The sequence below is a fragment of the Triturus cristatus genome, chromosome 1_2 (genome assembly GCF_964204655.1).
Source record: "Triturus cristatus chromosome 1_2, aTriCri1.1, whole genome shotgun sequence".
In the NCBI taxonomy this organism is placed as follows: Eukaryota; Metazoa; Chordata; class Amphibia; order Caudata; family Salamandridae; genus Triturus; species Triturus cristatus.
In genome coordinates this window covers 1,092,491,440-1,092,516,755 of record NC_140580.1, presented here as the reverse complement: position 1 = coordinate 1,092,516,755, position 25,316 = coordinate 1,092,491,440, and the positions used below count along the sequence as shown (strand labels likewise).

Genomic DNA, 25,316 nt, shown 5'->3' with positions numbered 1-25,316 from the left:
GGATTGCTGGCCTTGTCATGGCAGAAATGAATCATAGAAGCCAGCCATCTGGATATTGTTGCCTTTGTCACTGCAGTCCCAAGTGTTGCTTGACCATAGGCCACGAATAGTTGGTTGGATCGTCTGATGTCTTTGGTTTTCTGTAGGTAAAATTTTAAACAGCGCTTAACACCTAGAGAGTGTAATGCTCTTTCAGCTGGAGTGGATGGATCCACAAAGTAAGTTCTCAAACTTACCGGTTCATTTAAGTGAAATTGAGACGGTACTTTATGGATTAAGCTAGGATTTGTTCGAAGGGTTACATAATCCTTAGTGAAATGTAAAAAGGGTTCTGTGATAGTGAAAGCTTGGATTTCACTAACCCTTCTTGCAGAAGTAAGAGCCAGGAGAATGGCAACCTTCCACATGAGGAATTTGAGATCAGCTTTGTGGATTGCCTCAAATTGTCGCTTCATTAATTGTGCCAGTATGGCATTCAGTTCCCACTCTGGAGGGGGTGCTCGCACTGGAGGGAAAGCTCGGAAAAGCCCTTTCATAAATTGTTTGACAAGTGAAGATGAACAGAGAGAAGGAAGCTTGGCACATTTTCTGAATCTGGAAAGAGCAAGATGAACCTTGACCGATGAAAAGGTAAGCCCAGACATGGCTAGAGAAAGCAAATAAGGAAGAATTTGTTCCGCAGGCGCTTGAACTGGGTGAATATTGTTCGCCTCGCACCAACAGCAAAATAGCTTACATTTTAAGCAATAGGTTTTGATTGTGCTCTGGGCACACAAGATTTGGCCAAAATCTCACGAGAGTCCTGAGAGAAGTTAAGGTCCTTAAACTCTAAGAAATCAGGAGCCATGCGTGCAAGTGCAGGGACTGTGGGTCCGGATGAACCACTTGGCCTCTGTCCCTTGACAACATCGTGGGCATCGGAATAAGGCGAATAGGTTTGTCCTGAGACAGTAGAAGAAGTTCCTGGAACCACTACCGTCTTGGCCAACAGGGTGCAATCAGAATCAGACGGCAACCCTCCAGCTTCATCTTCCGGAGCACCTTCGGGAACAAAGGTATTGGGGGAAAAGCGTATGCACAAATCCCTGACCATCGCATGGACAGGGCATTCCCCCTTGAGCCCTATTGAGGGAACCTGCTGGCATAGTATCAGCATTTCTTGTTCTCCCTCGTTGTGAACAAATCAAGTGCTGGTTTGCCCCAAGCTTGGAAAACTCTGTTCACCTGCTTCTCTTCTAGTTCCCACTCATGACAGTCCGATTGAGATCTGCTCAGTGTGTCCGCCAAAGTACTGTGGAGACCCCGGACGTGTTCGGCTCTCTGAGTTATTTTGTGGAATGTGACCCAATCCCACAATTCCTGAGCTTCCTGAGAGAGCGTAGCTGACTTTGCTCCTCCTTGTTTGTTGATGTAATACATGCTGGTCATACTGTCAGTACGGACCAGCACTGAGGAACCTGCGATCCTTGGGAGGAACGCTTGCAGAGAAAGAAAGATGGCGCGGAGCTCCAGTCTGTTGATATGCTGTTGTTTGTGTACTTAAGACCATTTTCCTTGAATTTGCAAATCTTGCAGATGACCTCCCCATTCCGCCATGGAGGCATCGGTTGTTAAAACAAAGTCTGGAATGGGTGGTAGGAATGTGAGACCTTGGGCCAAATTCGCTGTCTGAGACCACCAATGCAGAGAATCTATCATGCACGACGTGACCCTGATGGAATCGTCGACCGAGCCCACGGCTTGTTGCCATTGAAGATGTAATTCCTCCTGAAGAGGTCTCATTTTGAGCTGTGCCAAGGGTATGAGATTTGTCGCAGAGGAGCACATCCCTAGAAGTGAAGCAAACATCCGGACAGAAACTGACCTTCTTCTTGAGATTGAAATTGCTAATTTTTGGAGATGCATTTGACGGTCGTGTGACAAGAATGCTTTGCACTGGACCGTGTCTAGCATTGCCCCGAGAAAAGGAATGACTTGTATTGGACACAACTGCGATTTGCTCTCGTTGAGAGTAAGCCCCAGAAAAGAGATGGAGACATGCTGTTGTGGCATCCTTGGCTGCTTGTTCCGAAGGACCTTGGAGCAGCCAATCGTCGAGATAAGGGAACACCTGTATTCCTCGAGATCTCAATGTCGCTGCCACTGGTGCCAAGCACTTCGTGAAGATTCTTGGTGCCGACTTCAGCCCAAACGGGAGCACCTTGAACTGATAGTGGGCCGCAGCCACTGTGAAGCGAAGGTATTTGCGATGTTTGGGATGGACTGGGTTATGGAAATACACATCTTCCATATCCAGAGAAGCCATAAAATCTCCTTCGTTTAGACAGCTTAAGATCTCGGAAAGTGTTACCATCCGGAAGCTTTGCTTTTTGAAGAATTTGTTGAGCTTGCGGAGGTCCAGAATCGGTCTCCATTACCCTGACTTCTTCTTGATGAGGAAGAAACGAGAGTAGAAATCGGTTCCTCTTTGAGATGATGGAACCTTCTCTATTGCATTCTTGAGGAGCATTGTTAAGGCTTCTTTGAACAATAAGTGAAGACGAGGGGGAGGGGGACCACTGGGCGGAGTAGTAGGTGGCTGTTTGATAAATTCCAGGGTGTGGTCGTTGGTTACTAGGTCTAAAACCTATCGGTCTGAGGTAATTTCCTGCCACTTGTGAACAAAGGCTTAAATTTTGGTTCCCACGGGTAGAGAGGGTAATATGGCTGGCACCCTGCATAGATCATTGTTTCCTGTTGGTTTCTCGACCTTGATTCTGTGATCGTTTTTGACCACCCTGACGGGAGAAACTAGTCGAAGAGGATTGACGGTATGATGACTGGCTGTAAGGCTGTCTATACTGTGATTGATACTGCCTAGTTTGTTGGTTTTAGTATCCTCCTCTTGAAGCAAAACCAGGTCCTCTTGCACCTCTGAAAGATCCGCACCTATATTGAACGGCGCCTAATGATCTAGCGGTATCCGCATCAGTTTTGATAGCAAGGAGGGCCTCATCAATGTGTTTTCCAAATAAAGACTCTCCATCATAGGCCATGTCTAAAATTGTCATTTGCACTTCAGGCCTGAAAGTTGTGGCTTTAAGCCATCCCTGGCGTCTAAGCACTGCAGCACCGGCAAGCTGACGAAAGTTGGTGTTCGTAATGTCCAGCGTGCAATCTATGATTTCAGATGCGGCTTGTTCTCCTTCCAACGGAATCTTCCTTGCGTCTTGCCTACGGTCTTCAGGAATGAGGTCAATAAGTCCCGCCTTATCTGACCATATATGACGGTCATAACGACCGATTATTGCCAGGGAATTTGCAGCTTTAATAGAGGCCACTGCCATAGAAGAAATCTTTTTACCTATAAGGTCCAGCCTCCGTCCTTACTTATCAGGTGGTGTGGTTATAGGCGTCGCAGGATTTTTGGATCGTTGTTGGGCAGCTTGAGAAATTACTGAATCTGGTTGTGGATGACCAATCAGACAAGATGGACTGTTAGCAGGAGCACGGTACTTTTTCTCAATGCGAGGAAGTACAGGCGGAATAGACGCAGGCGTCTTCATGATCTTAATCCCTTCATTCCAGATATAATCAATGATAGGAACAGCTCCCGTGATCTTCCTAAACTCTTCCTTGACATCATGCGAAAAGCAGTCTGTCTGCTCTACTGTAACAGGCAACTGGAATCTAGATGCGGTTTGCTGCATCAAATTATGAAAGCCCCCGATGTCCTTAGAGGGAGAATCAGAAGGCAGAGGAAGGGGTGGAGAAGGCATCGGTATAATATATTCGTCCCAGGGATCCGTAACATTAGTATTGTCAGGTAACTCACCCTCTTCAACCTCCTCTTCAGAAGATGTAGCGTCATGGTGCACGTGCTCAGATGGACCTGAAGGCTGAGCCGGTGAAACAGGAACCTCAGACTGAGGTAATGGATGTCGACAAGGCAGACGTCGATGGCGTAGACTTCATAGATAACAGTACCTTTGTCGACGGTGGAGGCTTCGTTGACGGAACCTTCGTCGATGGGCTCGACGTCGACGTGGTCATCAACGGAGACTTCGTCGATGACTTCCTCGTCGACGATTCTTCCAGAACAGGCTTCTTAGTTGTGATAGAAATCCTAATCGACACCATAAGCGAAGTAATGGCCGTCGTCGAGACAGTAGCAGTCGACGATGGGGCAGAAGAAGTCACAGAAATCGTCAACGATGGAGTCAACGTGATAGATTTAACCTGGCTTTTACTCACGGTTTTTGAAGTAGACAGCCTCTTAGATTCCTTGACCGAAGTAGAGAGTGGAGACAGCATTGACCCAGAGGAAAGTTTAGGTGACCTCTTTGAAGGGTCAGATACATCATGGGAATTTTTATGATGTTTTCTTCCCTCACTTGAAGAGCTGTCATGGGATCTAGCTATTTTGCTAGAAGTTGAGGCTCTGTCATCCTCCTCAGCCGAGGAAGATTTAAGCCATAAAAGCAGTCTTGCCTCTCTATCCCTAAGAGTCTTAGTAGGGAAAGTACAGCAGATCCTACAATCCTACGCAACATGCTTAGGATAAAGACTGTAAATGCAGTCCTTATGCTGGTCATCAACATGGACCCTCTTCTTATCACAGGTCCTGCAGGGTTTAAAGAGAGCGTTCTTGTCAGACATCCTGAAGAGATGAAGTGTAGAACTGAGTAGGCACTCAGGGAGACTTCCTTCCACACGACCTGCGGTGAAAATCTGAGGAGAACTGACTCTGCTGAGAGTGTTCTAGAGGGTGCTGGTAGCTGATTGGTTGGAGCTAACTTTTAGTTCATTTTACTATAACGATGTAGATAGGCTTCTGACATTTATTCCTTAGGCCTTTTTCTTTTAGCCTACTACTGTTATTTACTTATGGTACTACTTTTGTAATTTACCGTGGGACTCCCGCCTCGGCGACGGGGAATGATTCAGGCATGTGAATCTATGAAAGATACCCCAATACTGAATAAGGTTGGGTCGATAAGGAATCTGCGGCAAGATCCTGTCTCTAACAGATATGGTGTTACCGCAGGCGTTATCTGATAGAGACATCTAGCTGCAGATATCTTATATTAGAATCACATACCCAAGCAATACCATCCTTGGCGGAGGCACTGCGAACCGACCTCACCAAAGATCCCCAAATAGGAGAAGCCGATCCAAAAGATAGAAGGGACAAGACTATCCGTAAAATTATAGATGAAGCAAAGATGCTCACCAAAGAACTGATCTCTAAGAAGGACCGGGGAAGCCCATAGTGAGTAGAAAGCCACAAGACTGAGAACCACGGTATAGAACCAGTAAAAGAGGCAGCGCCAAAGAGGGACACAAGCTGCGATCGGGGGATGCAAAGGAACAGAGGACAATAGTTCATAGAGTGCAGGCTCAAACCAATCGAAGGAGCATACACAGTGTGCTCAGCCACAGCAAACACATACAATGAATAGAAGCACCTACCGATTGTCAAGGAAACAAGCCTGAGAAACAGATTACGAAAAAGGGACCTCCAATCATAAAATGATGGAGAAAAGAGAAAGAGAAAATAAATGCTGAAGAGCATTGCTAGAAAAACTGAAGTGGTAAAAGAAACCGCTACCGTTCTTATACTAAGAACGTGATAGACATATAAGGCATCCTCTGTAATAATGTAACGGAGACGCTCACTGAAAAGAGGAAAGGAACCATTACAACCAAGAAGGCTGAACCAGGCCAACAAGAAGGGTGTAGGTAAAAATGCAGCGACGTACACCATATAGACGGCGAAATGACCATATGTGCAAAACACACACATATTTAAATACTGGCAGCAAAAGACATCTAAATGAGATCCATGCAAGAGATAGGTACATACATCCAGAGACATTTAAAGATAAATGTATAGAAGAATAAATATGCATATAAAAGCACAGAAATTCCTGTAGAGACACAAGTCATACAGGGTACAGCAAAAGTATATCCACAGGACGAGAAGTGGAGGAACAAGGGACACTCCAAGAACAGAGGTAACCAACGAAGGACAGAGATAATACATTCTACCATCGTAAAGAAGAGGTTACGACAATAACTGAGGTGAAAAGAAAAAAAGGAACTGACGTCAGCACATCAGAGGACGGCTTATATAGAATCCATTGACATCATATCCGGGAGTTGATGCGGAGTTGCTCAACGCCCTCTACCGATGCGCAGAGGTACTGCTGAAAAATTTCCAGATCCAGTTTGGCGCCTGGGGAGGATTTGAAGATATGGAATCTGAGGCTAGATGTCTCTATCAGATGAATGAATGCAAAATAAAGTTGCTGACTCCTGTGACAAAATATTATCCATTGATGGATTTTCTATGGGAGTCCTCAGGTAACTCACGGGCATGAATGATCATGACGTTGCACAGACTCCCTTTCTAGGTTCATCACTCAAGATCCTGCTGTAGAGTGAAAAACTGAGGGAGGTATGAAGGGCTCTCAATGCTGATATTACTGGTTATGGAGCACCTAATAATTCAAAATTGGACTAGCAGAGCAAAATTGAAACTAGGTGATTTAGGTAGAGAATTTGTGAGTATTACGATAGCATGAAAAGTAATTCCTGGCCAGGAATTTCAAAACAGTTTGTTAAATACTCCAATCCGCTAGGGGACAGCTGAACAAATGACTTACATTTGGTAATGCTCTTTCCAGTATATACTTACATAATCACAAATTCCTCACTTTTTAAATATCCCCAGACATGACACTCAATCAGTTTGGTCCCACAAACCGGTAGGTGACACCATCGGACTCCACGGCACACTCAGACTCGGATTAACCATGATAGCTAGGAGGAGGCAGTGTGCCAAGTCCAACTTGGAACCTTATTAACAGAGACAAGCGTCTACTCCACAGATCAGGAGGGAAGGCAAGAGGAAACTGCAGTTAGACAACGTACCAACCAGAAGAGCATTACCAAATGTAAGTAACTTGCTATTCTGGTGGATACTTCTATCTCAGATTTCGCGCCTTTGGAATAGATATCCAAGCAGCACTTTCCAAAAGGCAGAAAGTGTACCCATACCAAGTCTTGCATTTCTTGGCAGTCAAAATGGCCCTCTCTGCAGACCGGACTGTCAAAGCAGGACTGCTTCTTGAACATATGCACAGATATCCCATGAAGCAGCCTAGCAGATGTCCAATGCCACAACACTTCTCATCAATGCCCTCAAAACAGCCTTGGCTCTAGTCGATTCAGCCAGTAAGCCCTCAAGAGGCTCCTTCTTGACCTGGAATAGCACGCTTTTATGCACAAGATGATCCAGCTGGACAGAGCTTGTTTCTGCACTGCCCTTTCCTTCTAGCACAGGCAAAGAACACAAAAAGTGAATTGTCATCTTAGTACTCCTTTGTGTGCTCAAATGAAAAAACTGAGAGCAACTTTTTGGGTTCAGTCAGTCAAGGCTCTCCTCTTCCTTTGAAGGATGTGGTGAAGAGAAAAAGGTGATGAGGGTAATGAACTGGCCTAGATGGAAGGGTAACATGACTTTTTGGCAGAAATGAGTCACAAGTCCGAAGCACCAACGTGTCAGGAAAGAAGATGGCGTAAGGGGTTGTGCTGATAACATCTGCAGCTTATAGACACTGCACGCAAAATAATTTGTAATGAAGAACACCGTTGCAGTTGTAAACAGCTGTCCATGGGTATGAAAGACATGCATATCACGAATGTCTAAGGACCAAATTAAGGTCCTACTGATGCATAATGATAGCCATAGGAAGAAACATGTATTGAAGTCCTTTTTGAAAGCACATCACAACTGATCACTTGACTAAAGACGGATGATCAGATAAATTCAAAAAGTTGAAAGGGCTAAGTTGGAACCCTTAAACCTGCCCACCACACCCCTTGTTGGGCCGAAGACGAACAGATCAGACACATTTGCTCTGTGTCCAGCTGATGGTCCACACACCAAGCCAGAGATATTGCCCTGAAACCCATATAGATAGATTTGGTGGAAGGGCACCTAGCCACAAGAATCATATTCACCAACACCTCAGCAGGAAGGTCAAAACCACTTACATTCTCAGGCGCCATACATGGTGGTGTAGGTCATGTAGATTAAGGTGCAGGACCCTGCCCTGTTGCTAAACCAGAAAGTCCTCCTGAAGAAGTAGATAAATTGGAGGGCAAATGCTCAGGCTCAAATGATCGAGGTACCACAATGTCCTAGATCTAATCCATAGCTGTCACACTCAAGAGCAGCAGAGGTTTCTATGGAAAGACATATAGGAGATCTGCACATCACTGCAGATGAAACAAATCTCCCAAGGATCCTCTTAGTAAAAATCCCAGTGCGCAGTAAGTGTTACTCTTCTCATTCTCAACAGAGGCACAAAAAGCCAACCATAGCATGCCCCACTATGTCACAGCTAGATGAAGACACCCTTCATGGCCTACCAACTGACATCTGGTGACCTCCTTGAACAAGGTCCAAGACTCGACACCGCCCTGCTTGTTGCTGTATCACATGGTAGTCGTGGTGTCCATGAGGACCTGCAGAAGCCTCCCCTTCATGCATGGGAGAAAGGCTTCCATAGCCAACTGAATAACACAAATCTACCAAATATTGATGTGGAGCTTTCACTCCACTTGGGAGCAGAGACCCTGACCGAGCGAGGGTACGTCTGTCACTACTGTGAGCTCTGGTAGAGAGAATGGCCTCTCGACAGACAGGTTGGCATACACGTGCTACCATAGAAAGTCCCAGGCTACCTTCTTTGAGCTACAGATGTTCCCAGTGTTGTTCCCACTCAAAGTAGAAGTTCCATTTGAAGGCCTGCAAGTGCCAGGAGGGACCAGCAGGATGCATGAGGCCAGGACTCCAAGAAGCCTCAGAACCACTTGCACTGGAATTCAGGTTTCTGCCAGAAACATTGGAATCATATCTTGAATGTCCTGTAGTTGATGCAAGGCACTGGATTGCCATGGATGCCACTGTGTGCAGGGTGGCTCCTATAAAGGGAATTCCCCTGTGCAGGCATCAGATAGGACTTCAGCTCGCTGATGGAAAAGACCAGGGATAAAAGAGGGGTGATCTTCAACCAAAGGCAGCCTGCAACTAACTTCAGCAAGCTCACCTTTAGCAGCCAGTTGTTGACATACACACTATGATTATTCCGACCTGCTCAGATGGCCCATGACCACGCCATTGACTTTAGTAAGTGCCCGAGTGGTGGAAATGTTCTAACCCCACTGTAAGAAGGCGTTGATGGGAAAAGGTCTAGAATCAGTCAAGGCCTCCATATTTCTTTGGCACCAAGAAATTGCAGGAGTAACATTCCTCGCCTTTCTCTTCCTCAGGGACCCTCTCTTTGGCCCCTCTCACAAACGCAACTGGATTTCCCATAAAAGGACGGCGTCATTATCTGCTGAATTTGAGTAAACAAAGGTGGCATGGGGGTTGGTGAGGTGTGTGAATGGACAGTTTGTAGTAACCTACAATCTGATGTCCTAGCTTTCCAGCCAGGTACAAACATTCAATTCCTGCCCTCTACCGGCAGAGCATGCCCCTGGAAGGGGAAATCAAAGCAGCTTGGAAGCCGTTGTGGCAGGTGAGGAAGAAAATGAAGATTGATATCCTTGGTGATCTTCACGACGACGGCTAACATCACGTCCTTTGATGCTGTGAAAAGTTGAAGTTGCCTGCTGTAAATGATGTTAGGGCTGTCATTAGTGATAAGCTAGGACTCACAATCATTCTCTGCATAATCTGTATTGTTGGTGAACATCACAAGCCAATGACAGTAAGGCCAAAAACCAGGCCATGAGCAGTTGTCTATTCACTAAAAAGTCTGGAATCATCAAAAGGCATGTCTATGAAGGATGCTTGTGCATCAAAGGAGAAACCTGTGGCACGCTTACAGGCATGATGCCTGATCATATCACTGGTGCCCATGGCACAGCTTACACAGTCCATAATGTTAATGACATACCTCAAGACCTTTTTGCAGCATCTTGTCCATCATGAATGGTTTGGGCAAGAGTTCTTGAATTTGTCACGGATGGCTGTCAAGATCTCACTGTCCATGTCCCAAAGGGCATGTGTGTCTTGGCTCAGGAGACCAACAGCGTTCACAATCCTAAGGGCTGAGCTGGTGGAAGAAAACACCCTCTTGCTAAAGGACTCGGTGCCTTCTGACTCTGCAGAAGGGAACACACTGGTGTTAACCTGGTAGCTTGGACAACTACGTTTTCGGTGCTGTGTCACAAGGTGGAGTCTCTGGGGCCGGTCTATGTTGCCTAGCTTCTTGAGGAGCTGAACAAAGCTTAACATGGTGCCATTTGGGCTGGTGGTGGATTAATCGGGCCGCTTGGTTTTGCACCAATTGCAGGCGTTTTAGTTGATATGCTGGCATACCTGCATAAAGTGAGTTGGCGTAGTTGATGCGGGAGATTACCAGCGCCAAGATGATTTGGATTAGGGTTTCTGTAGTCAGAAATCTACTAATCTTCCTGCTTCGTCGCAGCTGGAAGAAGCAGGAGGAAACCACTGTCCCAATCTGGGCTTTCACAGACAGATCACTGCTGATAACAATACCCAGACTTTTGATGGAGCATGCTGGGAGTGGGGGGTGGCCAGAAGTTGGAATTCCATGGGTTGGCTTGCCCACCCGTTAGGATCAACTCCTTTTTTTTTTAGGTTTTGATTTTCGATGATTACTATTCATCCATTCACTGATACATCGCATGGTGGATTGAAAGTTGAGGATGGGGTGGAAGCTCGTTTTCGCGCCTAGTGCCAAGGATATGGAACTCTCTGCCCAAAGAAATGAGACTGCTGAGTGATGAACTAAGCTTCAGAAAAAAACTGATAACGTGGCTGTTCCCCTGATGATCTTCTATTCCCCTCACACGTCACCGCCTTTCTCCACAGACTGGGTGGCCCCTGGGCAGCTATGCGCTTTATAAATCAATTAACATAAACTTGAAGTGGACCAGAACTTTGTGTGTGAACAGCCCAGCAACTTGGAGCAGGAGCGGCTCTATGACTTGACTCGGGTCTATTGGTTTGCATGCGATCGCCCTCACATTTTGTGTTCTATAACAAAGTTTCACTCCTGCTCCTGGATCAACTTTGGGTGCATCAGAGAGCAGTTGCCCACGAGTCATGACTGGAACCTAGAAACAATAGACAAAAGTCGTGTAGGTCCACATCTGGTTCCTGCTGTCATGGCATGGCTTAAGCCTGTGATCTTGACTTGAGGGGGAAACATGTCCCCTGGCACACAGTTGAGGTTTGGAAAAATTCTGTTTAGGCTTCAGTAGGACTGACAAAGTTGGGAGCAGAGCTCCAAATCTTGGTCAAAGGGCGTAGAAAGAAAGGTACTGACATCAGCGCACAGGGGCAGCAGACCCATGGTGCCACCAACCGGACTGCAGAACTAACTGCGATGGGATGAGATGTATCAATCAGATACACACTATTCCCATGTCAATAACAGCGCTAAAGAATTCTACGTTGTGGGAGGAAGAGATTTTCTGAAGATCAGTGAATATCCCATGTGGTGAGATTGGTGAAGGTCTTTTAAAAGAGATAAGGGTTTCTAATTCCAAGTTTTCTTTGGGCAATCATTCTTCATACTAGATAACAAACCTGATTTGTTTTGTAAGTATACTATGTAACTACCATAACTTCATAAAGATTCTTGGAGTTGAGGTCAGGCTGAATAGGATAGGAGATGGGGAGGGGGGTGGGGGGGGGGCTCAAGATGCAACATGAAAACCTAATAATGAATCCATGGGAAGAGCCTGTAGGACAAGCTCAGAACTGACCTTGAGGCTTTCAAGCTCAATGTAGTTTGCAACTTCTTAGGTCTAGAATAAGATGCAGACAACTGTTGTTATTTGGTATCTGCTATCAACCGGCGATACATCTCGTACAACATGTTGCTTTATCAACTGCTTTTTTGGAATACATTTACATCTACAGTGACAACTTTAAAATAGAAGAACTGGGGTAGCGGGCCTTACAAATCGAACGAAAGCAAGAGCACACTTGCTTTCTGAATTTCTGTATCATACTGGATTTGCTTCAATTAGAGCCAGAAACCTGCGTATGTACTCATGAATAGTGTTAATGCAGAGAGGCATAAAAGTAGCATAGCAAGCAGCTGAGATTGCTATGGGAGAGCAACTGGCAGGACTATAATATTTGTGAGCTGGATCTCATGGAATAAATGTGTACAAGAGGGTCTCTGTAAACCTTGGAACTTATGAGAAGAGTATGACACTGGTCAAAGAGAGATGCAATGTCAATTTTTCTCTTTAGTTTTTCTAGAATGGCAAATGTCTTGGTGTCAAAAATCTGATCATCAAACCTAACATTAAAGAACTTATTGTGAAGTAATCAATAGTGACATCAGAGTCTTGGGGCAGGTGGTAAGCATACAGAACATAAAAGCAGGAAACTGCAGAGAGCTTCCTCTACGTGTGTTACGCATGCAGTGACCCTATGGACTGATGCAAGCCAGCCCAATGCCACTTTACCGAAGCACCATTCTTTGTAGCACTCTGACCTTTGGTCTGTTAGGTAACAGTAGTAACAATTAGGGACACTGAGAAAGGGGATGCTGGCACAGCTGTCCCTTGTCAACTGCAAGCCTACCTCTATGTGTTCAATGACTTTTGTAATCAGACGAGCAGCGGATTCTACCTCAGGAGTATAGCTAAGCTAGACTCTGCGTGTCGCATTAACTTGTGCCAAAATGGTTCATCATGGACAGCAGTTTTAGGTGAAACTTCAACCTTTGATTCAAACCATTGAATCCAAATTTAACCAGATGCCTTATTGACAAGTGGTTCCTATTTCAGAGCTTATGCCATTTTATCGGGTGGTAAATTCAAGTTGTTGAGACTATGTAACATTAAATCTTTCCCACCGCGTATATGAAATAGATAACTTATCTGTAACAATAATTACGTAGTTTCTATGTGTGGTCAATTCCCATGTTTTTATAATCTGACCATCTAGCTGTTTAGCTCAGAGCAACTTCTTTATTTTTATTCTTGGGACTAACAAATGTATAAGAATACACGTCCAATAACGATATTCATTTTAGTTGCTTGCCCTCAACCTCGAATTGAAGTAACACAGGTCGAATGTCCATCTGTAATACTCATGAGTTTAACAGTGACTGTTATAGGCATGAATCTTACTGTAGATTTGTATGCTGTTCATCAACATCATTGTAAATAGAGTAATAGTAAAAAGGTTTCCTAATACTGTCTGCTCTACTTATTTGTATATCTTGTATGTTACCTAGGAAAACTAGTGTTTTTGCTTTCTTCATGAATTAATGTGACTGGAAAGGGTTTACTGGTATTGACTTTATATGTACCATCCATTTGTCATTGGCAGCTTTTGTGGTGCAATGTTTAGTGTTTCAGAGATTTCTTGCTCTATCTGAATGTACACACCTATCAAAAGTAATAATCTCTCCGCTGAAGACTTAGAAGTTGGATAGAATGAAAGTGATTATACAATTTGACTTGAAAAATAAAATCTAGGTTTTGAAAGAATGTGAAGCACGTTCTGATGAAAGAGGTGTCCTTATGAATCTGTACCAGAGATTATTCTATCAGGAAAGTCTATAAGCTACTAACCCCTAATCACAATGATTGATATTAAAAAGACTTCATTAAATGTTAATTAGTTCATTAGGTCAATTGGTCGTGACATGAACATACATCGTGTGACATTAAAGCACGTTTATCTTGGCAGCCACAGTGGAGGGATCAGGTTTTAAAAACTTTCATGGAAATACTTAATGGTCCCAAAAGCGAGACCTATGCCAATGCTTGTTTCACTTTCTCCTGCACATATGTCCTTGCAGCTCTTCCCAAGGTACAACTTCCCCACTCAGTTGTAAGTACCATCTCTTCTTTAACTTTTTCTGTCAGTATTTCGACAACTGCATAAGTTATTCACACCCTTTCGCATGGAATAACATTTACGATTGGCACAAATGACTACTGCGCTATGCGCTCTGCAGAGGCAACAAGGATTGGATGAGCATATAGCTTGACCCTCTTTATGATCCACTGACGTGCACTGTGAGAAATTCACATTAAGAGCTCACACAAACATCTAGAAACTACTCGTTTCACAATACGCATTATACACGAAAAACGTTACATGGAAAAAACTACAGAAAGGCAGCCGGGAAAAATCAAATACTCTTAAAGGAATTCAAGAGAAAATAAAATGGATAATGCAAACAGGAAGAACATCGCTCTACCCAGGCTGAGAGGACAGTGCATGTTTTGGCCTGCCAAAGCGGTGGCTCGGTGGTGCGTCACAAGGGGGGGCATATGTGGAGCTAGCAGGGCAGTTACAGATTGCGCACTAGTTCCACCAGACCCCATCGGCAGCTCCCGGAGCGAAGCCAAAAGATGCTCATTATTTATAAAGATAGGCATTACTCACAAAACTTAATGTAGTATTTGCAGGAAAGTAGTGATACTTCTATGTAGTAATGGTGGCACCCGTGGGCCGCCATTACTACAGAGCAGTAATAAACAGAAACAAGCATTGGCATAGCCAATAGGTCTCGCTTTTGGGACCTTATAAGTATTTAGTTATGCAACTGTTGCATGGCTTAACACTTATAAGGTCCCAAAAGCGAGAACTATTGGCTATGCCAATGCTTGTTTAATACTAGTGCCAGTACCCAAGACCTAAACTCAGTCATTCTCTAGAGTGGGAGCTAATTAACAACCAAGTTGCCTGTGATCCCTCTTGACTTCTGTATCCTGAGTGCCTGTGATCCCTCTTGACTTCTGTATCCTGAGTGCCTGTGATCCCTCTTGACTTCTGTATCCTAAGTGCCTGTGATCCCTCTTGACTTCTGTATCCTGAGTGCCTGTGCCCTAATTGTACATTTTGTGCCCTGTTTTTGCCCCCTTTTCTTCTGCAACCCTCGTTCTTCGCCTATTCTCCTCCCCTCGCCACCCGTTTTCCCGCCGCTGCGTCCCGGCGGCCCCACCCCCTTGCATCCCATTGGCCGCCCCGCTCCCACCTCCCAGCTGCTCCTCCCTCCCTCACCCCCTCATATGGAGGCCGCAAAGCGGTAGAGAGAGCGACCTCTGACACTGTTCTCCAGGCAGGTCGCTCCCCGCACCGCCACGCGGCCCCCAGTGTGACCTCCATCCTCGCTACCGCTCGCTGTAGCCTCAGCCTTGGTTTCTGCCGTCTCTGTGCCTCTCCCCACCCGTTTGCCTTTTTTCCTGAGTGCCTGTGATCCCTCTTGACTTCTGTATCCTGAGTGCCTGTGATCCCTCTTGACTTCTGTATCCTGAGTGCCTGTGATACCTCTTGACTTCTGTATCCTGAGTGCCTGTGATCCCTCTTGACTTTTGTATCCTGAGTGCCTGTGATCCCTCTTGACTTCTGTATCCTGAGTGCCTGTGCCCTAATTGTACATTTTGTGCCCTGTTTTTGCCCCCTTTTCTTCTGTAACCCTCGTTCTTCGCCTCTTCTCCTCCCCTTGCCACCCGTTTTCCTGCCGCTGCGTCCAGGCGGCCCCGCCCCCTTGCATCCCATTGGCCGCCCCGCTCCCACCTCCCAGCTGCTCCTCCCTCCCTCGCCCCATCACATGGAGGCCGCGCTACTGGCGCGCCAAAGGCAAGCCCGTCTGCGCCCGTCCGCCCACAGCGCCAGGACCCCTGGCCCCCGCCAGAGCCAACGACGGACCTACGACACCGCCACCCTCATCGCACTCAAACCCGACCGGCACCCTGCCTGCTACCAAGCCACCCAGAAACACACCCACGGACCCTTCACCTGCCAAGCCTGCAAGTTCACCTGCCTCCAGACCTACTCCACACACGCAAAGCCCAACACCAGCAGCAACCACCTCAAGTGCATCCTGCTCAACACCTGCTCCGTCCAGAGACACGCCGTCGAGCTACGGAACCTGCTCGACACAACATCACCAGACGTCGCCTTCCTCACGGAAACCTGGATGAATGCCTCCTCAGCGCCCGACATTGGGTTCGCCATCACGGACGGATACAAGATCACCCGGAGGGACCGCGTCAACCAGACTGGAGGAGGCATCGCCATCGTACACAAGAACACCATCCGCATTACAACCAGCTCCAACGACACTTTCTCCGCCGCCGAACACCTCCACTTCCAGATACACACCGACCCCAAGACCACCCTCAGAGGCACCCTCATCTACAGACCCACCAGGACCACGCACACTATTCAGCGAAGACATCGCTGACTTCGTCAGTCTGCACGCCCTCCCCTCCGCCGACTACATCCTCCTAGGGGACCTCAACTTCCACCTGGAGAACAACAAGGACAGCAACACCACCACCCTGCTGGACAACCTCGCCAACCTCGAGCTCAAGCAACTGGTGAACACCCCCACCCACTACGCCGGCCACACGCTTGACCCAGTCTTCTCCTCCAGCAAGCACATCTCCTTCAGCCACTCCACCGGACTTCATTGGACTGACCACAGCTGCGTCCACTTCAGCTTCAGAAAACCCACGACCCACCACCACCCGGATCAGGTTCCTCGCAGGAACTGGAACAAGATCACCGCCGACCAGCTCACCACCTCCCTCAGCCAGAACCCTCCCGCCAGCACAACGGACCCCAACGAAGCAGCCAGCAACCTCACCCAGTGGATCACCGACTGCGCAGACGTCCTCGCACCACTGAAGATCCCCCCCAGCAGACACGGCAGCAAAATAGCCTCCGTTGGATCCCCACCAAAACCAGGAAGACGGTCACCCAGGCCCTCGTCACCAGCCACCTGGACTACGGGAACACCCTCTACGTCGGAACCACTGCCAAACTCCAGAAAAGACTCCAGCGCATTCAGAACTCCTCAGCACGACTCATCCTAGACATCCCGCGCCGAAGCCAAATCTCCGGCCACCTGAAAGACCTGCACTGGCTCCCCGTCAACAAAAGGATCACGTTCAGAATCCTCACCCACGCACACAAGGCTCTCCACGACACGGGCCCGAAGTACCTCAACAGCCGCCTCACATTCTACACACCCACCCGCCAGCTCCGTTCCGCCAGCCTCCCCCTCGCTTCCATCCCACGATTTCGGAAATCCACAATCGGAGGAAGATCCTTCTCCTACCTGGCAGCCAAGACATGGAACTCCCTTCCCACCCACCTTCGGCAGACCCAGGACCATCTCTCCTTCAGGAAACAACTCAAGACCTGGCTATTCGAGCAGTAGCAACCCCCCCCACCCTCCCCCTCAGTGCCTTGAGACCCTTACGGGTGAGTAGCGCGCTATACAAATGCCGATGATTGATTGATTGAACTACCGGTTTTAAATTTATGCAGCATCCAGTGAAGCCTTTGTTGCTGAGATTTTAATTACTATGGATACAGATGAATGACGTCCACCTTATTAGGGGCTTTTCAGCTAGCAGCTTAATGAGTTCCTCCATTTCCTCTCAATGTTGTCCGTCATATTAGAAAAGCAGTTCTGGGGAATGAGAAATTCACCAAGAATTGGTAACTCCTGACCAACATTTTACCCACCACACATCCAGCCTTTTGAAAATTGTCTTTGGCGTGAGCTTGGGTTTCTTGAGAGAGGTGAGAGTAATTGAATGAGTTTCTGCATGCGCTCCTAAGCAGCACAGGTTTTAAGGTGTACTTTCCCTTCTGTATGTTATGGAACGTGTTACACCTGGACGAAATGTGCCCTTAACCTCCACTGAAATCTGGTATCCTTAGTAATAAATAGGTATATGCAGTTACTTTAACTATGAAGCTTTAAATTAATAAGTCAATGTCCATCTGTTCTGGTGAATCTTTCCTGTCTTCCTCACAATTTTCTACAACTTGTTCTATGTAGTACATAGCACTACATAGATCACATGTATCCTACTCTTCATCAATGCTACCTGCATCAGATTATAAAGTGTCCAATCCTTTTACCAGGTACTCTTTCAGTAGTACGACCTATTGTGCTATCCTCCTCAAAGCTAATTCCTTTTGATATTTTAATATTCTGGGGAATCATTTTGACATTGAAACTTAATCTCTTTCATCCATGGAGATGAATTACGTTCGGCTCAAGATCTAGTTGTTTTACCAATAAAAGTAGATGTTATTCTTTGGGGGCATTAGTGTTTTTTAGCAGATTGCCGCTATGCATTTGGTGTTGACATTGAATTGAAACGTGGGTTTTGCTCTCTTTTCAGAACAGCGTCTCTTGTATACTAAAGACTTTTAAAAAAAAAACCATTACCATTGTCCTCTTGGTCTCCAACTTTCTAGCGTCTGGACTTGTGATGTTCAATATCTTAGTGCTTCATTTAATTTCAGAGTCTGGGACATGTTTATGCTGGTTTGGCTTGCCGGACAAATCCCAAACTGAGGTTTCACCTGCAGACATTGTAAGCAGGCCAAAGGTTTTCAAAGTTTTGTGTCACTGTAGTTCCACAAAGGACACTGTTTGCAAGTACATTCACGGATACTACTAATTAAATGAGTGATAAACCTCAACATTATTATCTCCATACCAAAATGAGTAAACCTCGGAAAAGTACAAAAAAAAAAAAGATTAGAAATTATTATTTATAAGTTCAGAATTCAAATATCTTATTGCAGAAGGTTTTGTATTATTGTTGCTCTTCAAGTGTGCTGCCTAAACAAATAATGAATATTCAAATTGAAAAATCTATTTGAAGATGGAATGCAAGTGATGGGCATTGTGAACTCTGGATCAATATCATATTTGGAGATTTTGACTATGGGACGTCAATAGTTTCATTTATGAAAAACTAGATAATATTAATTGAGCAATCACTGAAAGCCTTATTACAAGTCAAACCCAACGAAATTAACATATGCTTTTATACGTTAATTTCACTGCATCGGATTACTACTAGTTACATTTTTCAACATCCAGTTTTAGAGGCCGTATATGTATGCTGTAGAACAGCTGGAATAGGGGATTCAGTGTGGTTTTATGACTGGAAAAATCAGTCCCACATGGTATTCCCATGAAGTTTTATTCATAGCTGCACAGTACAGGGCAATTTTACCAGGCAGAAATGGGTAAATCATTGGTGACTTTAAAGGAATAAGACCCAGTACTGTACAGCTAGGAATCGGGGCTTAGATGGGTAAACACAGCATATAAAAATTATTTAAGATCTTCCGCAAGGCTTGTAAGCCAGTAAAGAAAAGCTTTCCCAGGGATTTCGATATTATTTACCCAACATAACAATCATATACCATCTTGCTAAATACGATTTGTCTTAGAAAGTGAAGTACAGGATAAACACAATTATCAGTGGATAGAAAGAGATGCAATAGTCACAAAATAAACAGCGGTAACAATAAAATAACGAAACAGCAACTCACCACCATATGGATGTTAGAGCTTCCTAACTTTTCTTCAAATAACATGTGTCTCCTCTCATAAGCAGGGTATGGAAAGTTCTCCTTTAAGCTTTCCAGGTCAGACTGTAGACTGTTGTCCTCTTCAAGATCGGATTCCAGATCTTGGCGTGGCTCTTGACAGGACTGGTCTAAATCCTGAAGGCTACATCTGATTTCTTCCCTGACTTCAGATTTGAGCACCCTCATTGCCCTATTTATTTCTTGCTGCCTTTTCTCTAGCTCTTCTTGACTTTTTATCTAAACAAAATAGAAAAATTCCTTTACATTAGTACCATAAACTTTCTCAAATTGATAAGGCCTACAAACCACAGATAGCAAGCAACTTTTATAATGGGCTGCTTTAGCGGATAGTTAACCGCCATGCAGTTCCACAATGGAACAAGTACAGTTAGACAATTGGTACTTTCCAAAGAACAATACTTTAGTCTGGACAAGTACTGCATAGTCGCAAAGTAACAAAGTGGTACCCTATATGTCTTCACTTTTAGTGTGAATTCATTCAAAATATTTTTAAGGCTATTTGTATTGTGTGGCAACCAGGCATATTGTAAAGCAGTCATATAACACAGATGTCTGCAAAATGGTAGCAATGAATAGTACTCAAGACCGGAACAATCAACAGTGGCAGCTGCAGCAGTGGTTATCACTGTATAGGGAAGGGGCATCTAGAACGGTCCTATTTACCAGTGCAGTGGGGGTCAGATGGCCACCTCCCTCTTCTCATATTCGAGGTGGATCTAGGGACCCCCTACACAGTTCCAGGGTAATGTGTGGTCACCCCAGTGTAGTTCTCCCAACCATTCCCCAACTGACACACGCTCCCTCTCGCACATACACACTGTTGTCTCCCTCTTCTGGCCAGCCAAGTGATCGACCTTTGGGCATCAGCTCTAGGGGCGCCACCTCGGCCTCCTCTTGGGGGCGCAGCATCAGGTGCCGTTACAGTCAGTTGGTTAACCATCTCCTCCCATCGCCCCAGGTCCCGCTGAGTATTCTCATCAGTTCTGACCATGCGTTAACTATTTTCTTCTGCCAGGACCCTCTCCTGCAAATCCCCCCTGGCTATCAGTGGAAGGGTAGGCGCCGTCCAGCGAATCACTATTCGTCGTTTAGCCAATAGTAATCCCAGAGATGCGAAATGGGTGCAGATCTTTGCAAAATCCTGCGGGGCAGGGAACAGACCAAGTAGGTAATGTCGGGGTGTGGCCTCCAAGCGAATTACAGCAATCCCCTCTCTACCCCGAGCCTTTCCAGGACTCTACTCCAATAATCCCCTAGCAGTGGGTAGGTCCTGGTCATGTGCAGGAATCTCACAGGGCTAGTGTTGCAGCTTGGGCATCCCCTGTGGCATGAAGGGAAGAGTCTATGTAGTCTCTGGGGAGTGAGGTATGTGCGTTGCAAATAATGAAATTGTAACAATTTAAATCTCGCGTTGCTTGCAACTTCCTTGGCCTGTGTGCATGCCCTGTCCCATTCTCGGTCCGTCAAGGGGTCACTAAGGTCATTGTCCCATAACTCACATGTTCGTGAAGTATCAGTGCATTGGTCTAGCTTCGGCGTAGTATAGAGGTGGGAGATCATGTCCCTGCTGTAACCCATGTCTAAGAGGAGCCGCAGCATCTAAGACTCCTGTGGCACCGCCGGGAAGTCAGGGTACAGTTCCATATCGTGTGAGAGATTTTTGCGCATTGTAGGAATTGACTTATGGCAAGATTAAAGTAGTCACTGGTTTCTGCAAAGGAGATGTAGGCGTTGCCCTGATATAGATCCCCCAGTGACTGACATCCACCCCTCCATCCAAAGGCTGATGTACAACGCCGTGTGCAGCCTATGGAGAGGGCCAAGACACACAATGGTAAGCTGTCTAGAATAGGGTTGCGGCATCCCATGCTGTCACCAGATGTCACATGATGTGTGGGCAATGCCCGGCACCCCCCATAAGCTGTAGGGGGGGGACGGCAGCCCCTAAATCAATCCTCCCAGTAGTCATTTCTCCTAGTTCGGCTCCACTTGCACCAAAGCGCCATGTATTACAGGCGACCGGCCAGATAATAGAAGTCAGGCACCACCTGTTGAGGGCCAGTATTAGAACTGCAAGTTTCACTCGGCTGAGTTTCCCTGCCCACACTAGCGAGATCAGGAGGCGGTTGAGTGCTGCAAAAGTAGTGCAGGGAATTTTGAAGAATGTGGTCTGGAGGGCATACAGGCACTGTGGGAGTAGTACCATCTATCTCAGTGTCATCCGGCCCATCACTGAGAGAGTCAGGGTATTCCAGAAAGCAATTGAGGACTCTAGTCCTTGCACTTCCCTCCCCATATTGAGCTCATATTGCCCCTCTGGTGTGTGAACTACTTGAATTCCCAAGTATCAGAAGGTATTCACCTCCCAAGTTGCACCCACTTCCGGAAGGGTTTCCCTGCCGATGCCCTCCAGTGCTGCCAACGGTCTACTGTGTATTTACTCGGAGGCCAGCTATAACCCCAAAGTTGACCATCATCTGTATGAGGAGGGGGACAGCTTTCCAGGCTGACGCAGATATTCAAGTGTCATCTGCATACATGGACAAGGCTTGCATGTTGTGGTCAACCGGAATGCCCCCGTTGGCCATGTGGGTCCGAAGATATATTTCTAGTGGCTCTGCAGCCAGGGAAAAGAGCAATGGGGACAGTGGGCATCCCTGCCTAGTGCATCTCGCTATTTCCAGGGAACCAGAGACCATGCTGCCAGTGCACACTCTGGCTGATGGTGCTTTATATAAAAGCAGCCCAGGGTATGAACCTTGGACTGAAGTCCATCCGGCTCAGTACCTCCCAGATATACTCCCAATGCAAGGAGTCAAAGGCCTTTTCAATGTTGAGAGCCATGAGGGCTCCCTCCATCACCTGCCCCCTGAACGAAGTGCCTATGCGGGATATATGCCAGGTATGAAGCCACATTGGTCTTCGTGTACCATAAGTGGAGCTATATCCTGCAACCTAGCCAGTGCTTTCGAGGGGATCTTACATTCAACGCTGATCTTTGACAAGCGGCGATAGAATCGGGTCTGTAGGGTCCTTACAGGCTTAGGGATCATCACTATCAGAACTTCTGCATAGAAGGTGGGAGGACCCCTGTGCAATTTGCCAATTGAAGGGTCTCCAACAGTTTGGGGAGTAGTTGTGCTTTGTATAGTTGATACCACAGTACTGTGAGGCCATTGGGTCCCTGTGCCTAGCACCTGGGCATGCTCCCCAAAGCCTCTTCTAGTTCCTCCTCCTGTAGATCTGCTTCCTATTTTGTATACTGTTCCCCCATCAATCTGGGTAACTCACCCTGATTCAGGAAGTCAGCAACCTCCCGGGGAGTCATGGGGGTGGCATCCCCATAAACATTTGTTATGTGTCTATGAAGTAGTGCGTTGATTGTCACTTGTGTAAATGCCATCCCTCCCTCTGGAGTAGTAAGACCCAGTATCTGGGGGTGGGGGTGTTCTCTTTTGAGCAACCCAGCTAGCAGTCAACCAGGCCTATCACCCTCACGATGTAAACACTGCCGGTATTCCTGTCTAGTAAATTTATCTATGCGATCCGAGGGGTTCCAAAGTGTCATCCGTGTTTTTACCATCTGGCCGCTCTCACAGTCCTGCCCCAAGGCTTCGTGCTGTAATGCTTCCAAACATTTCTTGGCATCCTCCAGTCCTCACAACAACGAGTGCCACAGACTCTGGAGAGGCATTCTTCCCGGGTTACCACATTTAGCGTGTCCCGTTCTAGTCCCCTGGAGCAAGCCGAGTGCGAGTTTAATTCAAAGTATCCGTCTATGACCTCACTTGGACCCTTACGGAATGCAACATCCCGAAGCACGTCCGGTCGGAGTCTCCAGAGCGGCAGCCTTCATCCCGCACTCCAGCAATAACAGGCCATTCAGTTTTTTAATGGAGTGCCCAAAGATACAAAAGTTCTGGAATGAGGTAAGCAGGAGCATAAGTCAGATGCTCTGAGGAGACATTGAGGTAAGCCTTGGATTAATAAGTTTTGGGAAAGTAGAAGAAGCAGTGAAATTGGACAAAAGGACCAGTAAGCTGGTGTTCTACTTGATCCTGCTAGTGAGGAGGGAGATCTGCAGGAACTTGGTATCAAAAGATCCTCCTACTAAATCGGAGCGTCTAAATTCAGCGGCGTATACATTAAAAATGGACACCTCCCCTAGGGTTTCAAAGAACAAGTTACTTACCTTCGGTAACGATGTATCTGTAAGAAACATTAGTTAGTTAGATTCCTCACCTTAGAATATCCTCAGGCGTCAGGCTGGATCCGGAAAGATTTTTCGTCAGCAATACCCCTTGCGCGTCGCTAGGCGTCGTCTGCGCTCCGCGTCCGTCGTCATGCGCCGGAATGACGTCGTCGGAGTACTTAGATGCCGCCCTCGCGCGCTGATGTCAGTTCTTGTACATAGCTTTCCGCGCCATTAACGCAGAGCCATGCAAGAGACCGACACTGGTGCCAAAGAATCTAGGGCCCAGAAAAGGATAGCCTTAACCCTAGATGTCGGTTCGCAGAACGGGGAGGATGGGTGGGTCGGTGAGGAATCTAACTAACTAATATTTCTTACAGATACATCGTTACCGAAGGTAAGTAACTTGTTCATCTGAAAGAAACACGTTAGTTAGATTCCTCACCTTAGAATAGATACCCCAGCAATACCAACCCCGGTGGTGGGTCTGCGAACCAAGATCACACCAGAAAGTCCTGGAGAACAGAACGGCCAAAGAAGCCGTCTCTCCGGACTTGGCTGTCCAGGCAATAATGCTTGGCAAATGTGTGCAGCGAGGCCCACGTTGCTGCCTGACAGATGTCCTGCAAAGGGACTCCCCGTCCCAGGGCAGTAGTAGCCGCTGTGGAATGGGCTCTCAGCCCTACAGGAGGGTCCTTTTTAGCGAAGGAGTAACAAGCCTTTATACACAATACGACCCACGTGAGATGGTCCACTTGTGTACTGCCCTTCCCTTCTTAGCACCCACGTATCCAGCAAAAAGCTGGTCATCCACCCGGAACTGTTTGGTGCGGTCCAAATAAAAGGACAGCGCCTGTTTAGGGTCCAGACTGTGGAGCCTCTCTTCCTCTTTAGAAGGATGCGGAGGCGGAAAGAAGGTGGGCAAGGTGACTATTGCCCGATGTGAAAGGGAGTTACCACTTTTGGAAGAAAGGAAGGACAAGTCCGGAGGACAACCTTGTCCGGATGAACAGAAAGAAAAGGAGGCTTAGACGATAACGCCTGGAGCTCACTCACCCATCTAGCCGAGGTGATAGCTACCAGGAAAGCAGTCTTAAGAGTCAGAAGACGAAAGGGACAATTGTGAAGAGGCTCAAAAGGAGCGCACATCAGAAATGTCAAGACCAGATTCAAATCCCACTGAGGCATTACGAAGGGGACAGGAGGAAACATGTGAGTAATGCCCTTGAAGAAACGAGAAACAACGGGGGATTTGAAAAGAGAAGGCTGATCAGGAAGCCGTAAGAAGGCAGAGATAGCAGAAAGATAACCTTTTAGGGTGCCCAGAGCAGAGCCTGCTGGGCCATGGAAAGAAGAGATAGGAGAACCTCAGAAAGAGGGGCGGAAAGGGGATCCACAGCCTTTGCTGTGCACCATGCCACAAATTTGTTCCACCTGCAGGCGTATACCGTTTTTGTGGAGGGACGCCTGGCTGCCAGAATCACATAGCAGACTTCAGGAGGCAAGTCAAATGGCATCAACTGTCGCCGCTCAATCTCCACGCATGGAGGTGGAGACTGGACAGGTTTGGGTGGTGGACCGTTCCCTGCTGCTGCGACAGAAGGTCCTCCTGAAGAGGCAGTCGTGTCGGGGGATCGATTGACAGGCTGAGTAGCTCAGGATACCAGTAACTTCGTGCCCAATCCG

The 25,316-nt window shown here is 46.7% G+C and overlaps 1 protein-coding gene across 1 annotated transcript in view; it reads right to left on the bottom strand.

The window, feature by feature from the left end:
• Nucleotides 1–25,316, bottom strand: part of CNTRL (centriolin) — a 1,084,252-nt gene that overhangs the window by 23,549 nt on the left and 1,035,387 nt on the right. The window contains exon 40 of the mRNA XM_085613596.1: nt 19,379–19,654. Coding sequence (XP_085469722.1) covers nt 19,379–19,654 — 276 coding nt within the window. The remainder of the gene's footprint in view (nt 1–19,378; nt 19,655–25,316) is intronic.